This window comes from Procambarus clarkii, chromosome 24 (assembly GCF_040958095.1).
Source record: "Procambarus clarkii isolate CNS0578487 chromosome 24, FALCON_Pclarkii_2.0, whole genome shotgun sequence".
Lineage (NCBI taxonomy): Eukaryota > Metazoa > Arthropoda > Malacostraca > Decapoda > Cambaridae > Procambarus > Procambarus clarkii.
In genome coordinates, this window is record NC_091173.1 from 11,903,112 (window position 1) to 11,928,269 (window position 25,158).

At 42.9% G+C, this 25,158-nt stretch overlaps 1 protein-coding gene across 6 annotated transcripts in view; it reads right to left on the reverse strand.

The window, feature by feature from the left end:
• FER (tyrosine-protein kinase Fer) overlaps positions 1-25,158 on the reverse strand; it is a 129,140-nt gene that overhangs the window by 101,924 nt on the left and 2,058 nt on the right. For 4 of the 6 annotated variants that reach the window (XM_045747891.2, XM_045747894.2, XM_045747892.2 and 1 more), the window contains exons 1-2: positions 18,098-18,155; positions 2,721-3,207 (exon numbers count right to left, since the gene is read on the reverse strand). The exons of 1 other annotated variant lie outside the window; for it this stretch is intronic. In XM_045747891.2, coding sequence (XP_045603847.1) covers positions 2,721-2,902 — 182 coding nt within the window. In that variant the 5' untranslated portion in view covers positions 2,903-3,207; positions 18,098-18,155. Of the gene's footprint in view, positions 1-2,720; positions 3,208-18,097; positions 18,156-25,158 lie in introns of those variants that run through there. One more of the 6 variants, XM_069330621.1, reaches the window with a different exon arrangement.

The following is a 25,158-nucleotide window of genomic DNA, read 5'->3' on the forward strand; positions in this document are numbered from 1 at the left end:
TTCGTGTACTGGACTGTGTAGTTAGCAAGGATAATGAGCTCTGGATTTCGTCTTGCAATGTGTATTATTTGGAACTAGCAATTTGTTGATACTTATTTCCCATTCCTGGGAAACACCATTCCACAGGAGTACCCTGAAGGGTTACTCCTGTGAATGTCCCCTGGAGTTACTCCTGTGAATGTCCCCTGGAGTTACTCCTGTGAATGTCCCCTGGAGTTACTCCTGTGAATGTCCCCTGGAGTTACTCCTGTGAATGTCCCCTGGAGTTACTCCTGTGAATGTCCCCTGGAGTTACTCCTGTGAATGTCCCCTGGAGTTACTCCTGTGAATATCCCCTGGAGTTACTCCTGTGAATGTCCCCTGGAGTTACTCCTGTGAGAGTACCCTGGAGTTACTCCTGTGAATGTCCCCTGGAGTTACTCCTGTGAGAGTATCCCCGGGGGTTACTCCTGTGAGTGTCCCCGGGGGTTACTCCTGTGAGTGTCCCCGGGGGGTTACTCCTGTGAGTGTACCCTGGAGGGTGGATAACGGTGAAGGGGGGGAGGGACATTAAGGCGTCCAACTCCCCAAACCCACCATCCTTGGGGGAGGTACCTGGCTGGCCTCCAGGTAGTGTGACCACCTCCACTACTAAATATGAAGAACCTTTGCTACTGCGGATGCAACAGGTATGTACCCTACTACGTGTATTTACGGAGGCAGAGCTTTAGCTCTTGAATTCCGCCTCTACGCTATTAACTACAAGCTGGAGAGGATTCCGAACATTTTGTGATATACGAAAGTGATTTATAGCTGTTAAAAGTAGAGAATTCAATGATTAGGTCACCATGAAGAAATATGGACACTCTACAGATGGAATTATAGATCAGGGATTAGAGTGCTATACATAGAGTGTTATAGAGTTCTAGCTTTTGAACATTAATGAATACATTATAGAAGCCTGTTCCAAGTGTCACTGTACGATAAACCACACATAGAAGACAATATTTCAACACAAAAATCATATTTATAATCACGACTTAAAAAATTATTAACGTCTTTATTTACTAAATTAATATACAATTCCATTGACCTGGGCTCTAGGGGATTCGAACTCTGGACTCTACGTGTGTGAAGACGAAGCTCTATCGACGACTATCTTAGTAACATACAATTTTGCTTAATCGGAGTAATTCCATTACTCTTCTTGTAGTGTGAATGATGTTTATTTCCCCCACCCTGAATTAAAGGGATTAATTACCCCTTCAGTGACCAACCTCGGCTAGTATCTGGACTCAGTAACCAGGGGCCAGATTCACGAAGCAGTTACGCAAGTACTTACGAACGTGTACATGTTTCCACAATCTTTGACGGCTTTGGTTACATTTATTAAACAGTTTACAAGCATGAAAACGTCCCAATCAACTGTTGTTATTGTTATAAACAGCCTCCTGGTGCTTCGGAGCTCATTAACTGTTTATTCATTGTAAGCAAAGCCGCCAAAGATCGAGAAAAGACGTACAGGTTCGTAAGTACTTGCGTGACTACTTCACTGAAGTACTATTGGGGCAGTGAATGACAGAGTGGTTCCCCTCTGAGAGCTGGCTAAATAACGCTATGAGGCCTCTCATCATATCCCACAACACAGCTTCTCAAGACATGTGGGAGATATGAGGTAGACATGCAAAATACTCCGGGTAATCAATAATATAGTGTTGTGGTTGTAGAGGACACACCTGGCAGCCAGTCACACAGGTGAGCCACAGGGCTGTGAGGACCCACTTCAGTGTAAGGCCAACAAGTCATTGTAACCAACATGCAGAAACAGAAGTGGATAAATCCGTCCTAACAGCCCAACCACCTGTTTGGGTAGTACTTATAGTAACGATGACCACCATAGTACATATATTGATATAAAAGGCAAATATAGAAAGTAGAAATCGACACTACAGAATTTGGACAAACCGGAAAAGTTTTTTTGTACTCAAGTTGTAAAGAAAGCTTACCCTAACCTATCCTTGCTAGGCCTAACATACGCTATCTGAGGCCTAATATAGTACATATATGTGCTATACTAGGCCTAGAAATATTTGTCTGGAACAAATCCACAAGGGCCGTGACGAGGATTCGAACCTGCGTCCAAGAGCATCCCAGACGCTGCCTTAATCATTTGTTCATTTGATGCATCACGCAATTGTGATTTCTGTGTGTAATTTAAGTCTGGTTTTTGCTTTATTTTTTCGGACTATAAAAGTGAATAGTACCAAATCCTACTATCTAATTCCCCATTACCTCTAAATATGTATGATAGTCCACATAGTTACAAAAGTACTAGCTAAACAGGAGGATGGGTTGAGATTTAATTAGTAGTTCACAGCTTTTAATTAGACATAACAAACAAAACATAGTTAGGGACAGGATGCCAATAATTAGGCCTATCGAGCCCCCCCCCCCAACACACCTCTATGCCAGCTGCTGATCTTTCCCCAGAATCCATCCCACAACAGTAACCTAACTCCCGGATACCTATATTTACTGCTAGGTGCGCACTGGTGGATAGAAACGTGCCCAACCCGTCTCTTTCCCGCCCGGGAATCGAACCCGGGATCCTGGACTGTGAGTCGAGAACAGAGAACTTTCATTGCATTAGGCGACAGTTACTTGCAAAGGTCCGAGGTGGGTGGGTGGTTTGGAGGGTTAAAAAAGGAGTGAAGCAATGGCCTGTAAGGTTCTAAACTCACCTTTTAAAGATGGCGTCGGCATCGGTGTCCTCGTAGGGGCAGAGGGCGTCAAGCGCCATCTGGGAGTCCCTCCTGCCCTCACTCCTGCTCCTGCCTCCCACACTCCTCCCACTGCTGCCACTCCCACTCCAGTTGCTCCCACTCCTACTCCGCCCGTTGCTGTTGTTGTTCTTCATATTCATGTAACCAAGCTTTAGTATTCTGCGAGTCTCGCTTCGGGTTTGTTTACATTCTCCTTTTCGCGGGTATTGCACTCTTGTTTCTTTTTGTTTTCAAAATTAGCGGGTTTGTTTCGATTCCAGTATATGTATATTAATTCAGTTTCATGCACTAAATTCACGTGTTTATTGAGTTTCTCAAAATACTTTTTTAAATGGTAAAGTTGGAATAAGAATTAAGGCTACGACTGTGGTTCTCTCATAGATGCCATTAGGCTAGAGCTTTTTAATTCACAACACTTCCACATGTTAACTGCCACATGTCATCTCTGAAGGGGGAGAAATGTTGATATTATGTTCACCGGCTCACTCATTCATGTTGATTCATGAGCATATATATATATATATATATATATATGCCATCTGAGGAGCTGGAGGAGCTTTTCAACTTGTGACAAGCAGCCTTGTACCCTGCATGTAATCAATATTGTAACTTTTTGTGTGTAATGACATTTTCAAATAAAGTTAGATAAATATACACACTTAATAAAAGAAAAGGGGTGGTAGGAGAAGAAAATATCAAAGTGTTCAGTGAGGATCCACAAGGTCTTCTCTGAGTACTCTTTATTTTCTTCTCCGAGGCTATGGGTCCCTACACTTGCACCAGAGGTGGTACCCCTTCTAGGTAAAAAAAAAAATATATATATATATATATATATATATATATATATATATATATATATATATATATATATATATATATATATATAATGAGGCCTAATTCACGATATCTCAGGCCTAATATAGTACATATGTGTGCTATACTAGGCCTAGGAATAATTAATTTTGTTTTTAGCTTCATTTTCCGACTATAAAGTGAATAGTACAAAGTTCTACTATCTAATTGCTTAGAACGGCAATCTTTGTACTATGATGCACATACTGTAGTTACAAAAACTACTATCAATATATATATATATATATATATATATATATATATATATATATATATATATATATATATATATATATAACGTCTATATATATATATATATATAGACGTTACTCATATTCACTCACTCAAGCTGTGTCATGAATATTGTAAAGTGTACCCTTCGACGAGTATTTACGTTTTCTATATCACTTCTCAACTGCCAGCATAATAACTCTCAGTATTGCGACATTCTGTTTCACTGATTTATTCGTAAACAACTGCGTGAGCACAATGATGAGCAGAGGTATACATATTTCAGACGTGTAACAATGTATACACACACACACACACACTTTCCTCACTGGAGGAAAGGAAAGACAAGTGGGGGTGGGACATGATAACAACATATAAGATTATCAGGGGAAATTGACAAAGTAGACAAAGCAGCGTTGTTCAAAGCTAGTAACATCAGAGCCAGGGTTCATAGATGGAAACTGGAGACGCAAATGTGTCATAGATATCAGGAAAATATTTTTCAGTGCTAAAGCTGTTAATAAATTGAATAGGTTAGATGCAGAAGACGTTGAGGCTAATACGAGTCAACAATTTTAAATGTAAATATGATAAAAGCGTGAGCAATAGGTCATTGCTTTAATCTAAGAACGTTGGGAAGGCGGGGCTAGAAGCCAAGCTCGATCCCTCAAGCACACCTAGGTGCGTACACTCACACACACGAGACATGACCAGAGTACAGAGTACCGGAGAATTCTTGCTGGAAATGCATGATGTTCAAATATAAATATATAGTTCTTCCCCTATAAGAGAGTCCAACTACTTGGTCAGGGCGGTAGAGAGATGGTCTCGATCGCTTCTTACGGGTCTGTGCTCAATCCCCGACGGTCCATGTGGTTGTAGACCATGCCTTTCTTGCATCTTACCCCAGATACTTGTGCTCATATCCCTTCAAAGTGCTATATAGACGGGCTTAGCGTTTTCTCCACGATCGTATATCATTCAATGTGAGAAAATATTACTAGAGAAAACAGTTCCCAGAGCGGAAATTAACAGAAGGGAGACTATTAGCAAGGAAACATAAAATCCTCCGCTTGTGTGCATGTTTGTAACAGTTACGCCTTGAACCCAACGGCTCCAGATTGGTTGGAGTCAGGGACACAGATCTGGGACGTGGCTGGCATTCTCACCGCTGTGACGTCTTATCAGCGACGTCACCTGCCTTCCACTAGGCCAGTACCCAAGTACTGACATGGAGCCAGTAGGCCTCCCTGTATTACCCAAGTGACAATAGTATTGCTACAGTATAGCTAACAGATATACTAACAGTCTTGCACGTAACGTCACGGACTGCTTCTGTATTTATTTATTCTAGCGTGCCTAACGACTCTGCAGTAAATGTAATGTTTGATGAGAACAATTCACACCTAGGAACTTTTGTTCTGGGTTGGACACACACATATAAAAAGAATGGCATATATTTATACGTTAATTTAGCATTAATAATTTTGAAAGGAATGACGCCAATCCGCTGATAAAAAAAAAAAGACAAAAAAGTGCGTATCACGTGACTTACGGAAATACTGGCATTCGCCAAGTATTTTGAAATGTTGTGTGTTGTCGTTTGTTGTTTTTGATTCAGCTACTCAGAACAAAAAGTTCCAAGTAGCACGGGCTATGAGCCCGTGAGTGGAGGCTCTTTGGAGCCATTATCTGTATCAATAACTAATACAAGAGATCTGGGGATGGGGTCCGTGGACGCACCAATCCAATCCAAGATGCAGATGATGATTGATCACGATTAAGCCACCCTAAAGGTGGATTAAGGGCATGAATATAGGCCGTAAGTGGAGGCTCTTTCGGGTCATTACCAGTACCAATAGCGACGCATTGTACATCTCGGTACAGTAAATACCTTGTTATTGGAGAGGTGGTTCTGTTCTTTTTCACAAGGAGGTATAAGTTTCATAACATCGATATATGATAGAGCCAATAGCAGTTGTTTAACTAAACCGACAAAAATGATAATATACACCAAACTTGTGCAGTATACTGTACCACATACCAAAGTCAGTGCTTTATTGACGAAGATGGTGACAATGTGACGGTGTTGATGTGGTGAAGAATGTTCAAGTACTTGAAAAAGTTTTGTATTATGAAGATGGTGCAGCTGCTCTACGGTGTTCATCATAAGATATGGTGATATTCCGAATAATCATATCATACATAAAGATATACCCCGGATCACACTTATTGAAGCTCTACTGTTTCAACATTTAACCATCCGCTTACATCAGAAAGGAAAAGTATTACTGAAGCTCTCCATGACCAAAAATTAAGATGCGCTATTACCAAACTATTATTTCCTTACGAACATCAGACCTAAAATCAAGTGCCAGGAGGCTAGGCTACGTTCAGTTGTAACGACAATAAAGATTGCAACCTAGTACACAAATGTTCTTACAAAAGAACAATGTTAAACCACGTGTTAATGTTTCTATAACCACTAACACTCGACTTGTAAGATACAACATGATGTAGCCATGTTTCTTCCTAAAGCACATTTATGGCCACCAGCGGGGAGCAAAATTCACCAGTAAAATTCTTTTTATTTTTATAGGCTGGTAAAAAAAAAATACGAACTTCTAATTCATTGCAAGTAACCTGTCTGTAACGTACAGTGAAATGTAAATAAGTGAATTATGTGCAAAGTCTCTATGATACGGAATTCTCGTACACTCATGTCGAACTTTAAACTGTAAAGGCTAAAGACTGCAGGCACCAAATATTAAAAACACAAGTTACTCGTTACACTACCTGCTTTATTGCTCCCACTTTTGACTACACTACACGAAGTAATAAGCATTACCTACAAGATAACATTATAACATTCGTCAAAAGCCGTATCAAAACAGCAGTTTCACCGATTCCCAACAGGAGCCGAGGCTAGGCTGTTTACGGCTCACAAACACCAACACAATTTCACTTATACAAAAGCACTCTCTTATTGGGCCTCTAAATACAATGAACTTAACAATGCTCATATATTATATAAAGCAACAATGGAACTCAGATGTTGAGAGAAGAACAGTTATCCCAAGTACCGCTGTCGCGATGCAGCAACAAGCTTCTAAATGTCAACAGAACAGTCAGAATTGAAGAGGAAAAAATTAGATTGCGGTTGTGAATTTCCACAGACTATCGTTCACACTGACAGGCCTTCAACAGCTGATCAGAATTACATTTCACCTTTGTAAATGCACATTAATGACACTATGTTAAAGACGCATCAAACACTTTATGTAGCATACATAAATCCGTGTATCTATGTATTTACGTATGTAGCTTAGCCTAGCATTTTAAAAGTACTACAATCACCTTCTGTGGTTGATTGTTCAATAAATCTCTGAACTGTATGTTTGACAAATCTCTCACCCTGTCCATGGAGGATAGAAGAAAATGTATATATGCTGATTAGCATTGTAAATGTGTGGCCACGTCTCTGGTAGAAAATAATAATAAAAACAGGCCTTCAACACACCAGGATGAAGACCAATCAACGAATGCTATGTTTTGTTACAATACATTACATCCGTAACCATAACTATGTTTCCTTCAAGGCTACTATAAAACGATCAAGCTCTATATCCAAAATGTTTATCCGAAATACAGTTAAGTTAAACAAGCAAATTAATACAGAGGGCGTGGTTAAACGAGTCCATGAGACTGCAAGGGGGTACCAGACAGCTGAAATCCTCTGGATCTCATTAGAAACCCCTGGATGGTGTAAGTCTTAACTTAGTCTAGTTACATCACGGCACAGACCTGCAAGTTTTCTCGTGTGACAAAGTACCAGTTTCTCTTTACCTCTACTATTAACCTCAATAAAAAAGATGTTCCATAGCCATGCCGCGTAAAGTCGCGTCTCTGTGTTTAATGTTAACATAAATGTCAGATGAAAATGAAAGGAGTCTTCATTTTATTTAGCACTAAATTGTTATAGTGGTTATACCTTTCTGTGGCCAATTCGTTAGTGATACACGAGCGTTCAGAGGCTGTAATTAGATTCCATCGTGCAAATGAATTCATTGAACCCTATTTTGTGTTCCCGTGACCTGGAACTCACAAGAAGGGCAATGCCACCATTCATTTGGCGATTGAAAGGTCAGTTTGCGTTGTAGGCGGGCTTTCTACACCGCACATACGCTGACCAAAGTGTACCTCCGGTGAAACTACGCATGCTATTTCCGCTTTCTCTCGGTTTTGTGTCCATGTCTCGCTGTCTACTTACAAACATTTTAAATCTTTTGACAAAGATTAGCATAATTTATTATTGCTATAAATATGAACCTAACATGACTAGATCATATTGTTATGTTCATTAATATTTTGATTATCTATTTATGATATACAAACATACCTTAGTATAATAACATCTCATTTCATCTAGCGAAAATACATCACGATATAACATTACCGCCGCATAATCACACTTCATCTACCGAAAACATACCACGATATACCACTAACTCACGATAATGACACCATACGGCAAGATATTATCTTCCACTAGTGTAACATATATATGTATGCCAACTTTCACAATATTCCGTTGACAGGCACAGTAGGAAACGTAGCTAACATCGTTGGCTAACACACCAAAGGTAACTGAACCACTAAACATAGCTACGTTCATCATTTCAAAGGCAATATATGTTTTTCTTCACCGGGGGAGGAGGGAGAAAGTGGCTAACCTTCCACCTGCAGTAGGCTACAGCCGATGTCTTCCCCACCCTCTTACACCGGTGTAATATCTCATTATTTAAGCTAGTTATTGAAGTTAGCTCTCTTAAAAACTTGGTGTGATTAGGCTGCGTTATATCAGGTCAGGATGATTAGATCACTTCGAGATTATTGATAGCTTAGTTAAGATATGGTGGTTAAACCAGGATAATTGTTTTGATTGGGTAACGCAAAATTAAATGAGATTTGTTAAGGCTTTAGCTACATTAAGTTTGGTGTGTCTAGAGTATTCTAGACTAAATGGCAATACGCTAACTTTGATTTAAGCTAAATAATGTTAGGTTTGTTTAAGTTTGTTAGCTTTAAATGATAGCATCTAGGAATGCTATACCTGCCCTGGTCATTCGTAGTCAAGTTATAGTAGATGACTTCATAATAAGCACAACTGAGGTAGTTATACAGCTGTATAGATTACTATATTTAATTGCAGAACTGGTGCATGCTACTATAAGTAGCTGCACAGCTGGTATAAGCTAATATGTCTTGTCTCCAAGATCTATAATCAAGTTACAAAGCTAGTATAAACCAGTATACCTAGTAGCACAGCTGATATATCTCTAACCAGCAATACAGTTGATACAGGATAATATCTAGTTAAACAGCTTATACTGACTACTATGTCTTAGTTCGTTACACATCTATTGTAGTAATTATATCTCAGTTGATTTTAGCCAATGGGGATTAAGTTACAGTTATAATTTTTTTAAAGAATATTTCACCTCGCACCAAGAACGCCTACAGTTTCTACCATATCTTAACCAACCAATACAATGACATAAAATAATATGAACACCAGAGTCACACTTCGGCAACTAGGCTACACCTGATGTTTTCATTACACAGACACAATTCTAATAAGAATTTCGAAAATATAAAATTAGAAAATTAACTAGAAACGTAACATGCGTATCCAACCTATCATTCTGATTTTTTTTCATGGATATTCCTGCGCGGGCCTAAGCCTCTGGCTGGCCCACTAAGTGTTGCTTGTTTCTGTTTTATTGGGCGGAGTATGAGTATTTATGACTCGTATGGTCGCTTCAGTAAGACATTCTGAAATGATAGTACTTGCAGTAACTATTTGCTCGACAGTACTAATATCTAGGTAATATACACCAAAAAGTACCCGTTTTGCACTTTTTAATCATTTTTTCCGGAAAATATAAAGACGAAACCCAACTTAAATATTCCTAGGCCTAGTATGACACATATATGTATTATATTAGGCCTAAGATAGCGTGTATTTGGTCTAGAATTGCTAGGACAGGTTAGGTTAGATTCTATATTTATGTTGGGGGTTATAAGTTACCATTTGGCCAAATTCATCCAGACGAAAGTCAACTTTCTGGTGGTCTATCACTACATATTAGTGCTTTCGACTATATGCGTATTTTAAGTACTATCATTTTAGCAGGATGGGCTGGCTTATCAAGTAAGCTAATGAATTTCCTGACACTATATAAAATATTTATCTAATTAATTAATCTTGTCAGCTCACTGAACATAACGCAGGATGTAAACAGTGCGTTCAAGTTGCCACGGAACTTGAAATCTAAACCACGGAACTTGAAATCTAAACCACGGAACTTGAAATCTAAACCACGGAACTTGAAATCTAAACAGCTAAGCCAGAAACGCTTCAAATGTGTTTTTATTAACGTAAAATTCCTTAAAACTGTCTTAATTAAACAAATATATTGCAACTAGCCGGGACTAACACGCACACACACACACACACACACACACACACACACACACACACACACACACACACACACACACACACACACACACACACACACACACACACACACGAGGGGGCCTCGTAGCCTGGTGGATAGCGTGCAGGACTCGTAATTCTGTGGCGCGGGTTCGATTCCCGCACGAGGCAGAAACAAATGGGCAAAGTTTCTTTCACCCTAAGTGCCCCTGTTACCTAGCAGTAAATAGGTACCTGGGAGTTAGTCAGCTGTCACGGGCTGCTTCCTGGGGTGTGTGTGTGTGTGGGGTGGGAAAAAAAAAAAAGTAGTAAGTAAACAGTTGATTGACAGTTGAGAGGCGGGCCGAAAGAGCAAAGCTCAACCCCCGCAAAAACACAACTAGTAAACACACACACACACACACACACACACACACACACACACACACACACACACACACACACACACACACACACACACACACACGGGATAAGGCACGGACCAAAACATCACATGAATATCACAAATTCCTATTATTGTTTTCTTTCGAAAGGACAGGCATATTGCAGTTGCTTTTTGCAGTAGAGTAATGTGCAAGTAGACCAGTAGGAGACATATATAGAGGTTTTTAGAGGGGTTATGCCAACCCAAGATTATATGCAAGGGACATACAGACGAAGGGAGAGGAGAGAGGGAAAAGGAGGCTGCGAAAGATGGGACGAATCGAGCGAGCTATTAAACGAGAAAGAGAATAAGAAAGAAGAGTCAATGTGGAGAAAGATTATAAGGAGATAGGTGGGTGGTATGGTAATGAAAGAAGGAAGAGGGTGGTAACCACTTCCGGTGGGCCTCCTCCCTCTATTGTTAGCCGCTAGTGACGCCTTGCGCTCCTGGCACACGCCCTCCTGGAGCCGCGTGAGGAGAAGCGGGAATAAGAAATGAGAAGCTTAAGAGATAAGAAAGGATGAGATGGGGAGAGATAACGAAAAGAGGGGAGAGAGAGAGAGAGAGAGAGAGAGAGAGAGAGAGAGAGAGAGAGAGAGAGAGAGAGAGAGAGAGAGAGAGAGAGAGAGAGAGAGAGAGAGAGAGAGAGAGAGAGAGAAAGAGAGAAAGTGTGTACTGAAGAAAAACTCAGAAGCCTAGCATCTTGCAGTGAGGCTGTGTAGACACGCCCCCCCCCCCCCCCCCACAAGCCCCAATAGCACTGACGCGGATATATTTTTGTTTATATCACCGGTCTGGGCGTCAACGCCCTTATATCTCGGTGGTTACAGCGCTTATAATGACAACTGTGTTAGAATGAAACAATTGCCAATCTGTATACATCATCTGAGTAACGGTGGCAAGGGAAACGCTTGCGTAAGAATTAAGTGCTGAGATATCAGTACCTCCGACTTGTTCCTCGTACCAAAGTTCCCAGACAGCCATCATTGGGTACGATATGATGACGAAACGACTTCCCAGAGAAATTGTACTTATATGTGAGCATACAGGTGCCTCGATGCATCAAATCACTTCACGATAAGAGGTAATATAAAACCAATTGGTCCTTGGTTCAATTCTCAGACGAAGGTGTGAGACGTTTAGGCAAGTTACCCCTGCATCTAATGCCTCTTTTTTTTCACATATGTAGTTAATAGGTACCTGGGAGTTATGCAACTGTTGTGGCTTACATGGATAAGGTCAGTCGTTCACCCAGGGTGACCTGGATAATCCTAACAGGCTATATATCCAAGATAATTATAAACTAGTCCAACGCATAGTTTGTGTCCAAATATAAGAATTAATTATAACTGTATGACAAATGTAAGAAATCCATGGTTCTGACTTTATGAATTAAAAAAAAAACAATAAAACAAATAGGAATGAGATTAATAAGGAATGAGACACAATATTGATAAATCTTTTAAATAAATGGTTGATATCTGCGAAATACTCGTGATTTAAAATTATTAAGTTAATTTAAAGCAATTGATTCAACTATGCCTACTGTATATTTTCAACCAACTGACTGTGAAAGAGGATACATTATATTCCAAAAAAAAAACTGTTCCTATCCTGGCCATTGACATTTCACTCTTCTGTGCATGACGAAAAAGAAAACTTGATTCTTTTAGATAAAAAAATATAAAGTGTCTAAATCGTCAACCCCCGTTAAATACTTCAACATAAAAAAAATATCATCATGATGCTATTTTGTAAATGTACTGAAGCCTTTGATCATTCACGGCTTCAACCTATCGCCGTCTCATCTTTTGGTCGTCCATAAAATGGTAGACACTACAGCAAGGATCCCGGATTACTCCTGCAGGTTAAAGAAAACGGGAGAGACTACAGCAAGGATCCCGGATTACTCCTACAGGTTAAAGAAAACGGGAGAGACTACAGCAAGGATCCCGGATTACTCCTGCAGGTTAAAGAAAACGGTAGAGACTACAGCAAGGAACCCGGATTACTCCTGCCATCTGATAAAGACCTTTTGTGCCCTCTGTAATGCTTTTTTTTTGCGCTACCGCTCACAGGATGAGTATTGGGTGCACAATAAACAATCAAATCAATCCTGCCATCTAAAGACCCTGCAGCAACCCGTGTGTCCCGCGTCAATGTTAAGACTTCTGGGGCCAGATTCACGAAAGCATTTACGCAAACACTTACGAACCTGTACATCTTTTCTCAAATCTTTGGCGGCTTTGTTTCCAATTATTAAACAGTTAATGAGCTCCGAAGCACCAGGAGGCTGTTTATAACAATAACAACAGTTGAATGGGAAGTTTTCATGCTTGTAAACTGTTTAATAAATGTAACCAAAGCCGTCAAAGATTGAGGAAAGATGTACACGTTCATAGGTGCTTGCGTAACTACTTCGTGAATCTGGCCCCTGGTGTTGTCAGCAGTAGATACGCACTCGCACGTTTCCTGGTTCCCGTAAGTGGAAACAGAAGGATAAGACTATACGATACAACACATCTCTCCAGGAAGGAGTAGTTCCGGCAGGTTATCACATCCCACGATAAGTGGGTAGCAAGCCTGCGCGTCGGGGTTCGTGGAATGGTTCAACGTATCTCCAATTTTGGCGCGTGCCTTGATAGATCTAATTACTGTGATGTCTAACGTCCTGTTATACATTCACAGTAGTCTAATACGCCGCATAATTTACGTAATCGACCAATCTGTTTTAAAAATATGACCTATTATACTAGTGTAATTTTTCTATGAATCGATAGGTTAGGTGGGCTGGTTGCGTGGGTTCGTAGGTTTCTAGTTGCATTTGTTTACAGAGTGGCGAGGGGGACGGGCTGGTACTACCCAGTTGGACGTGTTCCAGCGAGAGACAACTGTTGACCAGGAGGAGGACGGGGCGGGGGGGGGGGGGATAGGCGAGGACGACATGGACGGGAAATAAACACTGGGTTGGACAAATTAGGGAGCGGGAGAGAATGCTGAAGATGCTGTAGAGAAGTTCGGGAGGAGAGTGAAGGAGGATGGGCTGGAGAAGGACGACGAAGATAAGGGGATGATAATGGAGTGAGGTAGATGGAATGACAATGGGGGTGGAAAGTAAACGGAAGGTGGGTAAAAGGCAAATGAGATTGTGAAGACAGGCCGGAGAACGAAGATAGGGTGGGGGAAAATATGGAAGGATGAGATGGCGTAGGGACGAAAAGGATAAAGATAGGTAATAGGAGTAACATGCGTATTAACACTGAGTAGGAAAGATATCGGAACAATTACGGAAGCTGAGGATGAAGCTGTGAGGTGTTTCACCATTCATCAATAACTAGGCTTTACTTGACAGTTAAGTCACATGTACAGTTGTAGACAAATTGAGCAGTGTTGGATCACATGAGGGCCATGATAAGTAAGAACCACAGGGGGATGTAACGACCACTGAGTAATGAGTAGAGGGGGTATAAAGAAGACAAGATATATAATAAAACAGCTGTAATGAGTACAAGGTACTGTAATAAGCACAGGAGAAAGAAGAGGAGAGACGGAGAGAAGCATGTACAATACCACATTACAGGCGATGAGTCACAATAACGTGGCTAAAGTATATTGACCAGACCACACACTAGAAGGTGAAGGGACGGAACGACGTTTCGGTCCGTCCTGGACCATTCTCAAGTCGACAATCGACTTGAGAATGGTCCAGGACGGACCGAAATGTCGTCGTCTCTTCACCTTCTAGTGTGTGGTCTGGTCCATCACATTACAGGACTAGGTCAACAAAAATTTATTTCAATGCAAATATGAGGCAATTGCAACATTAAAAAAATCGTGTCAAGCCTACAATGTCGACATTATAAAATATAAGCTTATACAGATTTTCCAGATATTGCTTAAGGCCTAACCGCCCCTCCCCCACCCGACAGTATATAAAAGTTGACTCTAAAATCTGTCACCAGGGAGCCCTATGATCCAGTAACAACATGGACGCTTCTCTTACCATCAAACGCCATAATACACAACCCATAAAAACTTCAAGGTCACGAGATACGCCAAAGTGTACTGGATACAATTTGAGTCACTATCGAGGATACTTGTATACATGTAAACTGCACTTAAACCGATACAGGGAAAGTATGATGCAGGAACTAACAAACCGAATAAAGACAATAGTTGTCGACAGCGTTGCCAGAGAAGAATGGGATTTGCTAAACTAGAAAAATAATTTTGTGAGGGAAGATTGGGAGGGGGATTGACTGAGGCAGCTTGGCCTCTACTACACCCATGACTCAGCTCATGAGGCAATTAGCTAACGCGGAGAGGTCATGATCATTACTTTGGTTATTACGGTGAAAGGAGACAGTAGTAGAAGTAAGAATGATGGTGGTGATGTTGGCTGATGTGATGGTGGTGGTGATGTGGTGTGGTGATGGGGCTGTGATGGTGGTGAGGAGCTATGGTGGTAGGGAAGTGTGGTGGTGAGTGGGAGTTCTAGTGATGAGAAGGGTGAGGGGGTTGTGATAGTGATGTGGGGGTGGTGGTGAAGAGGTGTAGTGATAACGGATGGGTAATGTAATTGTTATGGCGGTGGTCGTTGTGGACGGACGTCGCTGGTGATGGTCATGGATAGGGATGTACTATAAAATGAATAACACAAAAAGTGCTACTGGTGGTCCCTCACTACATATTGGGACCCCTGTAGTAACTTTCCACCAAAAGTTACTATAAGAACTGTCTTTTCATCAGCATGAACTGGAATGTATTGGGAAGAACGACCAGAGTTGGGCAGTGCTCTGAGCCAAAAGGTAACTCCCCTTCAACACATAACCTGAGCAAATAGTGACATCTAGGGCAGTACGGAGGGAAAGTTGGCCCTACCATCCTTGAACGTGACTAAGGGGAAGGAATGAGAGGGTGTGTACGGTGGAACATGTGAGAGGGAAGAGTGGAAAGTGAGAGAGGGATACAAAATAAAAGGTATGGAAGAGAGATGGGACATAGGAACAGCCCCAAGTTTTGAGTTTACGGCAAATACCTGTGGTTAAAGTTCCCATCACAACTAACTCTCCCTACTTGGTGAACTACCAACACAACCGCTCACCTTGATGGGCTCACGTCACGGTTCACAAAACAACAAATCCTTCAAATGACGGCAGTTCAGGAAACAACAATTATATATAGAAAAAAAAGTCATTTGCTGAGAGAGAGAGAGAGAGAGAGAGAGAGAGAGAGAGAGAGAGAGAGAGAGAGAGAGAGAGAGAGAGAGAGAGAGAGAGAGAGAGAGAGAGAGAGAGAGAGAGAGAGAGAGAGAGAGAGAGAGAGAGAGAGAGAGAGAGAAAGAATATGAATATGAGGGGGCGTGGTGGAGATGGAGAGAGTGAACTTGCACCACGTCACCACAACCGTTTCGTATATACAGGTAAGGGACTCTCTCATCACCCTAAACCTACAGCCTCACGATGACTGTCCCCCATACCCTCTGTATCAGACCACAGAGCAAGCAGTGATGGGTTGCTGGGGCAGATTCGTCACTGGACCAGACCCTTAGAAGAAACACCAGCACGACTCGGCAACTCAGTCCGCAGCTGGTTTAACCGGATTTATATACTAACCCGATTAACAAAAATATATACGGAGGCCTTTTCTCTGACCATTTATTGGTCCGCCAACGCAACAGTGATTAGAACGTCTTGGTAATATATGGTATGGCTGTGTGTGATGTGGTTGGTTACACACACTCACAGGAGCTGTGTAGTAACAACTGTGTAACGAAAGGATGTATTGTCAGGATCTGTACAAGGGCAGCAGCTATATTAACTACTGGCCGATGGCCTATCCCACAATACTATACATTTGTTTCCAGAATAATATGAATCAATTATATCAAAAGTTTAAAGTTATTGCTTTGTTCGTTATATATATTTATATACATCAGAGCCAAAAATACAACAAATAAACACAATCTGTACAACAAAATCTGCATTCAAATTTAATTATATATCACATTTTATGATCACGGATAAACTGGTATATCTTGAGGTTATCTTGAGATGATTTCGGGGCTTAGCGTCCCCGCGGCCCGGTCCTCGACCAGGCCTCCTTTTTGTTACACCCCCCACCCCCAGGATGCATCCCGTAGCAGCTGTCTAACTCCCAGGTTCCTATTTACTGCTAGGTAACAGGGGCATTAGAGTGAAAGAAACATTTTGCCCATTTGTCTCTGCCTTCACCGGGGATCGAACCCGGAACCTCAGGACTACGAATCCGAAGCGCTGTCCACCCAGCTGTCAGGTGCCCAGGTACCGAAAAGTTATGTACAATTAAGGCACCACAAAGGAGAATATGTCAAACACCATCAAGCTATCTGAAGGTCTGTGCTAATTTATATTCGGACACCAAAAGAAAGAAAAAAAAAGAGAGAGAGAGAGAGAGAGAGAGAGAGAGAGAGAGAGAGAGAGAGAGAGAGAGAGAGAGAGAGAGAGAGAGAGAGAGAGAGAGAGAGAGAGAGAGAGAGAGAGACAGACAGACAGACAGACAGACAGACAGACAGACAGACAGACAGACAGACAGACAGACAGACAGAGACAGACAGACAGACAGAGAGAGAGAGAGAGAGAGAGAGAGAGAGAGAGAGAGAGAGAGAGAGAGAGAGAGAGAGAGAGAGAGAGAGAGAGAGAGAGAGAGAGAGAGAGAGACAGAGACAGAGACAGAGACAGACAGAGACAGAGACAGAGAGAGAGAGAGAGAGAGAGAGAGAGAGAGAGACAGAGAGGGAGAGAGAGAGAGAGAGACAGACAGAGACAGAGAGGGAGAGAGAGAGAGAGAGAGACAGACAGAGACAGAGAGGGAGAGAGAGAGAGAGAGACAGACAGAGACAGAGAGGGAGAGAGAGAAGCACACGAAATACCACCCAACCTCCCACACCAAAAAAAAAAAAAAAAAACACCTCAAGACCACAGATATTTCAGCGCAGATATTAGGGAGAGCAATCATGCAGTGTGGAGGAGTCTTCTGGTCCTGTGGGGAGTGTGTTTTTTCCTGTGTGTGCCCCTGGGGTTTAGTGGGCTGGGAGGAGCCAGGCCGCGAGCGAGCCAGTTCATGCAAGGGTGGCCGGGGCTATTTTAGCTCGGGTACGTAATGTTGGCCTGGGCAGCGCGGGGCGACTTCAACGACACATCAGATAATTATCCTCCTTCTCCTCCTCCGTCGTTTTCACTGACGTTTTCTCACTTGCTCCGTTTGCTTTTCAGTCGACACTTTTACTTTTTGGCTAAGACTGTGGTAGTAATTTAACGAGCGGTGGTGAGAGTGGTTGTAACTAACACTAAAACACGTATCACTAGCGAGGGGCTACAGCCGCACCTGCGCTCCAGCCCGGAGCACAACACCAACTGAGCAGCCTCGCAGACGATGGCCGCCTGGTCCCCCGCCATGTTACCTACACAACAATTTCTCCCGCTGTTGTGTCTACCTCAACCATCGCCGACTATCTTCATCCATCATTGTTTAGACAACTCTGCAATGTGACCTTAGTCCCGGCATGTTAAGTAAACTGGAATAACAAAGAAACTTAATATTTATATGCAAGAAGGAAAATGAGAGAGCTATCCTGTAGCTGGCAAGTTCTCTCCACTGCAAATATGAAGGTGGCTCTTCAAGAGAGGTAAATTCCCCCAGCCCAGGACACCAGAGCATCGCAACACCAGACGCAGCTGATGGTTTAACCAGCTGTCCTGGACCATATCCGTAGCTTTGTGCAGCTGGGTCATCACAGCCTCACCCGGGAAGGGTAGCCTCACTCTATCACAACCAAACGACGGTTTATCAGTTTATTAATGGCTTGAAAAAAATTGATAACTGTACTCCATGAACGCCGTGCAAGGCGGGATGGTTAAGTCAGCAGGCTAACCACCACAGGCTTGTGGCTCGTACACCGGGACTCTTTAATCTTCTCAAGTCACGCACAAATATATTTCACATGTGGCTGAAACACCATTGGATTTCATACTGAATCAACTTATTTTCTGTGAGTGATATCAACACCGTCTCGTTTGATCAACAGGCCACTGAATCTCCGCCACTCAAGTAGTAATCCAAACAGGAAACCTAGCCCTCAAGGTTAGCCTAAGCCAGCCACCAGTCCTACTCCACACCCGCATTCTGTCATGCAACCCAGTCTCCCTCACGGCCCACCGCAAGTAACCCCACATCAACACAACGCTGGCCCACTACAAGAAACCCCACATCAACACAACGCTGGCCCACTACAAGTAACCCACCTCAACACAACGCTGGCCCACTACAAGTAACCCCACATCAACACAACGCTGGCCCACTACAAGTAACCCACCTCAACACAACGCTGGCCCACTACAAGTAACCCACAACAATACAACGCTGGCCCACTACAAGTAACCCACAACAATACAACGCTGGCCCACTACAAGTAACCCCACATCAACACAACGCTGGCCCACTACAAGTAACCCCACCTCAACACAACGCTGGCCCACTACAAGTAACCCCACATCAACACAACGCTGGCCCACTACAAGTAACCCACCTCAACACAACGCTGGCCCACTACAAGTAACCCCACATCAACACAACGCTGGCCCACTACAAGTAACCCACCTCAACACAACGCTGGCCCACTACAAGTAACCCACAACAATACAACGCTGGCCCACTACAAGTAACCCACCTCAACACAACGCTGGCCCACTACAAGTAACCCACAACAATACAACGCTGGCCCACTACAAGTAACCCCACATCAACACAACGCTGGCCCACTACAAGTAACCCACAACGATACAACGCTGACCCACTACAAGTAACCCACATCACAACGCTGACCCACTACAAGTAACCCACAACACAACGCTGACCCACTACAAGTAACCCACAACACAACGCTGGCCCACTACAAGTAACCCACAACGATACAACGCTGACCCAATACAAGTAACCCACAACAACACAGCGCTGACCCACTACAAGTAACCCACCTCAACACAACGCTGGCCCACTACAAGTAACCCCACATCAACAAAACGCTGACCCACTACAAGTAACCCACATCAACACAACGCTGGCCCACTACAAGTAACCCCACATCAACAAAACGCTGACCCACTACAAGTAACCCACAACACAACGCTGGCCCACTACAAGTAACCCCACATCAACACAACGCTGACCCACTACAAGTAACCCACAACACAACGCTGGCCCACTACAAGTAACCCACAACACAACGCTGGCCCACTACAAGTAACCCCACATCAACACAACGCGGGCCCACTACAAGTAACCCACAACAATACAACACTGGCCCACTACAAGTAACCCCACATCAACACAACGCTGACCCACTACAAGTAACCCACAACACAACGCTTACCCACTACAAGTAACCCACCTCAACACAACGCTGGCCCACTACAAGTAACCCCACATCAACACAACGCTGGCCCACTACAAGTAACCCACATCAACACAACGCTGGCCCACTACAAGTAACCCACATCAACACAACGCTGGCCCACTACAAGTAACCCACATCAACACAACGCTGGCCCACTACAAGTAACCCACATCAACACAACGCTGGCCCACTACAAGTAACCCACATCAACACAACGCTGGCCCACTACAAGTAACCCACATCAACACAACGCTGGCCCACTACAAGTAACCCACATCAACACAACGCTGGCCCACTACAAGTAACCCACATCAACTCAACGCTGGCCCACTACAAGTAACCCACATCAACACAACGCTGGGCCACTACAAGTAACCCACATCAACACAACGCTGGCCCACTACAAGTAACCCCACATCAACACAACGCTGGCCCACTACAAGTAACCCCACATCAACACAACGCTGGCCCACTACAAGTAACCCACAACAACACAACGCTGGCCCACTACAAGTAACCCACATCAACACAACGCTGGGCCACTACAAGTAACCCACATCAACACAACGCTGGCCCACTACAAGTAACCCCACATCAACACAACGCTGGCCCACTACAAGTAACCCCACATCAACACAACGCTGGCCCACTACAAGTAACCCACAACAATACAACGCTGGCCCACTACAAGTAACCCCACATCAACACAACGCTGGCCCACTACAAGTAACCCCACATCAACACAACGCTGGCCCACTACAAGTAACCCACATCAACACAACGCTGGCCCACTACAAGTAACCCCACATCAACACAACGCTGGCCCACTACAAGTAACCCACAACAATACAACGCTGGCCCACTACAAGTAACCCACATCAACACAACGCTGGCCCACTACAAGTAACCCACATCAACACAACGCTGGCCCACTACAAGTAACCCACAACAACACAACGCTGGCCCACTACAAGTAACCCACATCAACACAACGCTGGGCCACTACAAGTAACCCACATCAACACAACGCTGGCCCACTACAAGTAACCCCACATCAACACAACGCTGGCCCACTACAAGTAACCCCACATCAACACAACGCTGGCCCACTACAAGTAACCCCACATCAACACAACGCTGGCCCACTACAAGTAACCCACAACAATACAACGCTGGCCCACTACAAGTAACCCACATCAACACAACGCTGGCCCACTACAAGTAACCCACAACACAACGCTGACCCACTACAAGTAACCCACAACACAACGCTGGCCCACTACAAGTAACCCACAACACAACGCTGACCCACTACAAGTAACCCCACATCAACACAACACTGGCCCACTACAAGTAACCCACAACACAACGCTGGCCCACTACAACCGTTCTCCGACGAACTTCACTTTCAAAACCACTTTTCATTTTCATTTGGTGTTAACAGCTGACGAATGTGTGTAAACAAAGAGCACGTGGGTGAGAAAACAATAGTACTCATATTAAAAAAAAGATTAACTGTTGTAGATTAAATTATTTTCTGGAGATTACGTCAGCGATAATGACCCGGGAGGAAAACACTATAAATAAATAATAGTTGTTAGGCATGATTGTGTCATTACAGATATAATGCTTAATTCCCTCCCCCCTCCTAAACACACACACACACACACACACACACACACACACACACACACACACACACACACACACACACACACACACACACACACACACACACACACACACACACACACACACACACACACACACACACACACACACACACAGGGACTGGTGTGAGGGGCTGGTGGCCGAGCGGACAGCACGCTGGTCACGTGATCCTGTGGTCCCGGGCGCCGGCGAGAAACACTGGGCAGAGTTTCTTTCACCCTATGCCCCTGTTCTATTGCAAATTGTCTATATGCTTAGTCATAAAAGTATATGTGTGTACGTCTGGTAAAATATTACATCTGTAAAGGAAGAAATGTTTATCTCTCAGAATGTTCGGTAATATGTTTATTGTTTGTGATGTGTGTCTATATATGTATGAACACGTTGTACTGATCGGGGTGAGAATAGTTGGAGCTACCTCATCCCTTTGTGTGTATTTTATCTCAATAAACTTATTTCAATTTCAACTACCTACGTGAGATCAGTCTTAGAGTATGCAGCCCCCATCATGAAGCCCCTACCAGAAACACATAAGGAAACTGGAAAAGGTTCAGAAAGTTGTGACGAGATCCCAGAATTGCGAGGAATGGGGTGTGAATAGCGACTGAAGGAACTGAACCTGACGACGCTAGAAAAACGGAGAGAGCGGGGAAATATGATAGAGACGTATAAAATGCTCAGGAGGATTAACAGAGTGAAAATAGACGAAATGATCACATTGAATGCCAACAAAACAAGGGGGGGTAAGGGTTGAAGCTGGAAACTCAGATGAGTCATAGAAATGTTAGAAAGTTTTAATTTAAACTCAAGGAACAGGTTGTGGAAGAAAACTCGATTCATAATTTTAAAAGTGATAAACAAATGATCACGTGAAGGAAGGAGCAGAGTGACTCTCCTTCACGAATGGTGGTGCTCTGAAAGTTAATATCTGCATGTTTGGTGACATGTCCATGAGCCCTTCGGGCATACGCTAGTCATATCTCTCCTCGCACTTAATGCACAACTGTTTTGACGCTATGGAGTATAGAGAACAAAAATTTCCACGCGGCTTTGGTGAAATTAAAAAACACTGCAATACTGACATTTCCAGTGACAAAAGAGCATCGGCGTCGATAGATCTGGTGTGTTGACTAGATTCGTACGTTTTTGATTAGGCAAAATAACCCTAGAATTAAAGCGTGTTATGTTAACCTAGGCTACCAGACCACGACAGGCTTGGAGTATATAATTTTCTCTGCACTTCCACTTAATACATCGTGTGTGGGTTCCACTTTCCACTTGTTGTGATAATAAGTGTTAGATCACATCCGGTATTACTAGATGATATTGATACCTAGACCGGTCAACTTTCACCACCCACACAAACTGAAACTGAATAGTAGGATTCTCGAACATAAATTGCAAACTTTACTGAATAGATTGTTTTTAAATAATTTAGGTCTACAGTATTAGGTGGGTCTAAATTATATAAACAAATCCACGTTACTATTTATAGCACTGAGATGCAGTCATTAAATTTGCACACTTCAAGCGATGTTCAGAAGCCTATCATTGAGTAAGTTTCTTTCTTAAATCCGTTCTAGCTGGTCGCTCCACATAAGAGAATCTGGGGCCAGATTCACGAAGCAGTTACGCAAGTACTTACGAACGTGTACATCTTTCCTCAATCTTTGACGACTTTGGTTACATTTATTAAACAGTTTACAAGCATGAAAACTTTCCAATCAACTGTTGCTATTGTTGTAAACAGCCTCCTGGTGCTTCGGAGCTCATTAACTGTTTAATAAATGTAACCAAAGCCGTCAGAGATTGAGGAAAGAAGTACACGTTCGTAAGTACTTTCGTAACTGATTTGTGAATCCGGGTCCAGGTTATTTTGAGAAGATTTCGGGGCTTAGCGTCCCCGCGGTCCGGTCCACGACCAGGCCTCCTCCTTTTTGTTACACACCCCCAGGAAGCACCCCGTAGCAGCTGTCTAATTCCCAGGTACTTATTTAATGCTGGGTGAACAGGTGGATCAGGGTGAAAGACACTGCCCATTTGTTTCCGCCTCCACCGGGGATCGAACCCGGAACCTTTGTGATGTGCACTCAAGTGCACACACATGACCCATCTCGGGACAACGCAATCTGATCATAGATCATCTTCCACATAAAATAACATTTTTGCCTCGCAATGATAGTTTAACAGTTGAGAAAACAGTAAATTGTTGTTTACACACTGAAACTACACGAGAATATTTACGAGACAATCTTCGGAGCATGGCGGTGGAATCGAACTCGCGTCTTAGCTTAGAAGCAATCTATCCTGAAGTTCGCCACTAAACTCTCACGGTGTTTGGAGACGCGGGGCTAAAACACAATGCAGTTTTCACAAGTGTTCCGGCCACATTCTGGCGCAGCTCTGATGTTCATCCCGCACAATGTTCAGAGTGGTTAGGGAATTTCCCAGTGACACAAAACATGTTACCTTGCGATGGTTTCGGGGCTCAACGTCCCCACGGCCCGGTCCTCGACCAGACCTCCCCAAAGCGTATATTTTTGCAGTTTTCTATGAGGAACGAATATGAAGAACATAAGAATACCTGAAACTGCAGCTGGACTATTAGCTCATGCCAGGCAGCTCCTATTTACACTAAACCAAACTCATTCATATATATCTAACTTTGGCTTGAAACAATCCAACGATCCCATGACTATTATGTTGTCTGGTAATTTGTTCCATTAACCAACAACCTTATTTCCAAACCAATATTAGCCAAAGTCTTTTCTAAATCTAAACTCTTTTTAATTTATACGCATTGTTTCGTGGTCAATTTTGAGTGGTGCTTAGTAATATATAATTATGATTTATGTTATCACCTGGTGCTGCAGATAATCCCATGATTGGAAAGGAGCGCGCACGCACGCACACACACACACAGCAGTGAGAAAGCTGCTCCTACTCACTGCCATATAGGTGAGAGAACTCTTAGATACAAGTTGGGTGGGTTTACAATTGTTAATAATTATATCTACAGCCACATTTGTGTAGTTGATACCTGGTTGATGGGGTTCTAGGAGTTCTTCTACACCCCAAGTTCTTCTACTCCCCAAGGCCCGAGGCCAGACTTGACTTGTGAGAGTTTGGTCCACCAGGCTGTTGTTACTAGACAACTAGTTACTAAAGATCATTAGACAACCTGGACGTTTGTAGTCTCTCATAAACAACTCTCAATAACATCAATAAGTCTCACTATCAATGCTCAGTTTTCATTATCATGCAAAAATATCTCATCCACCAA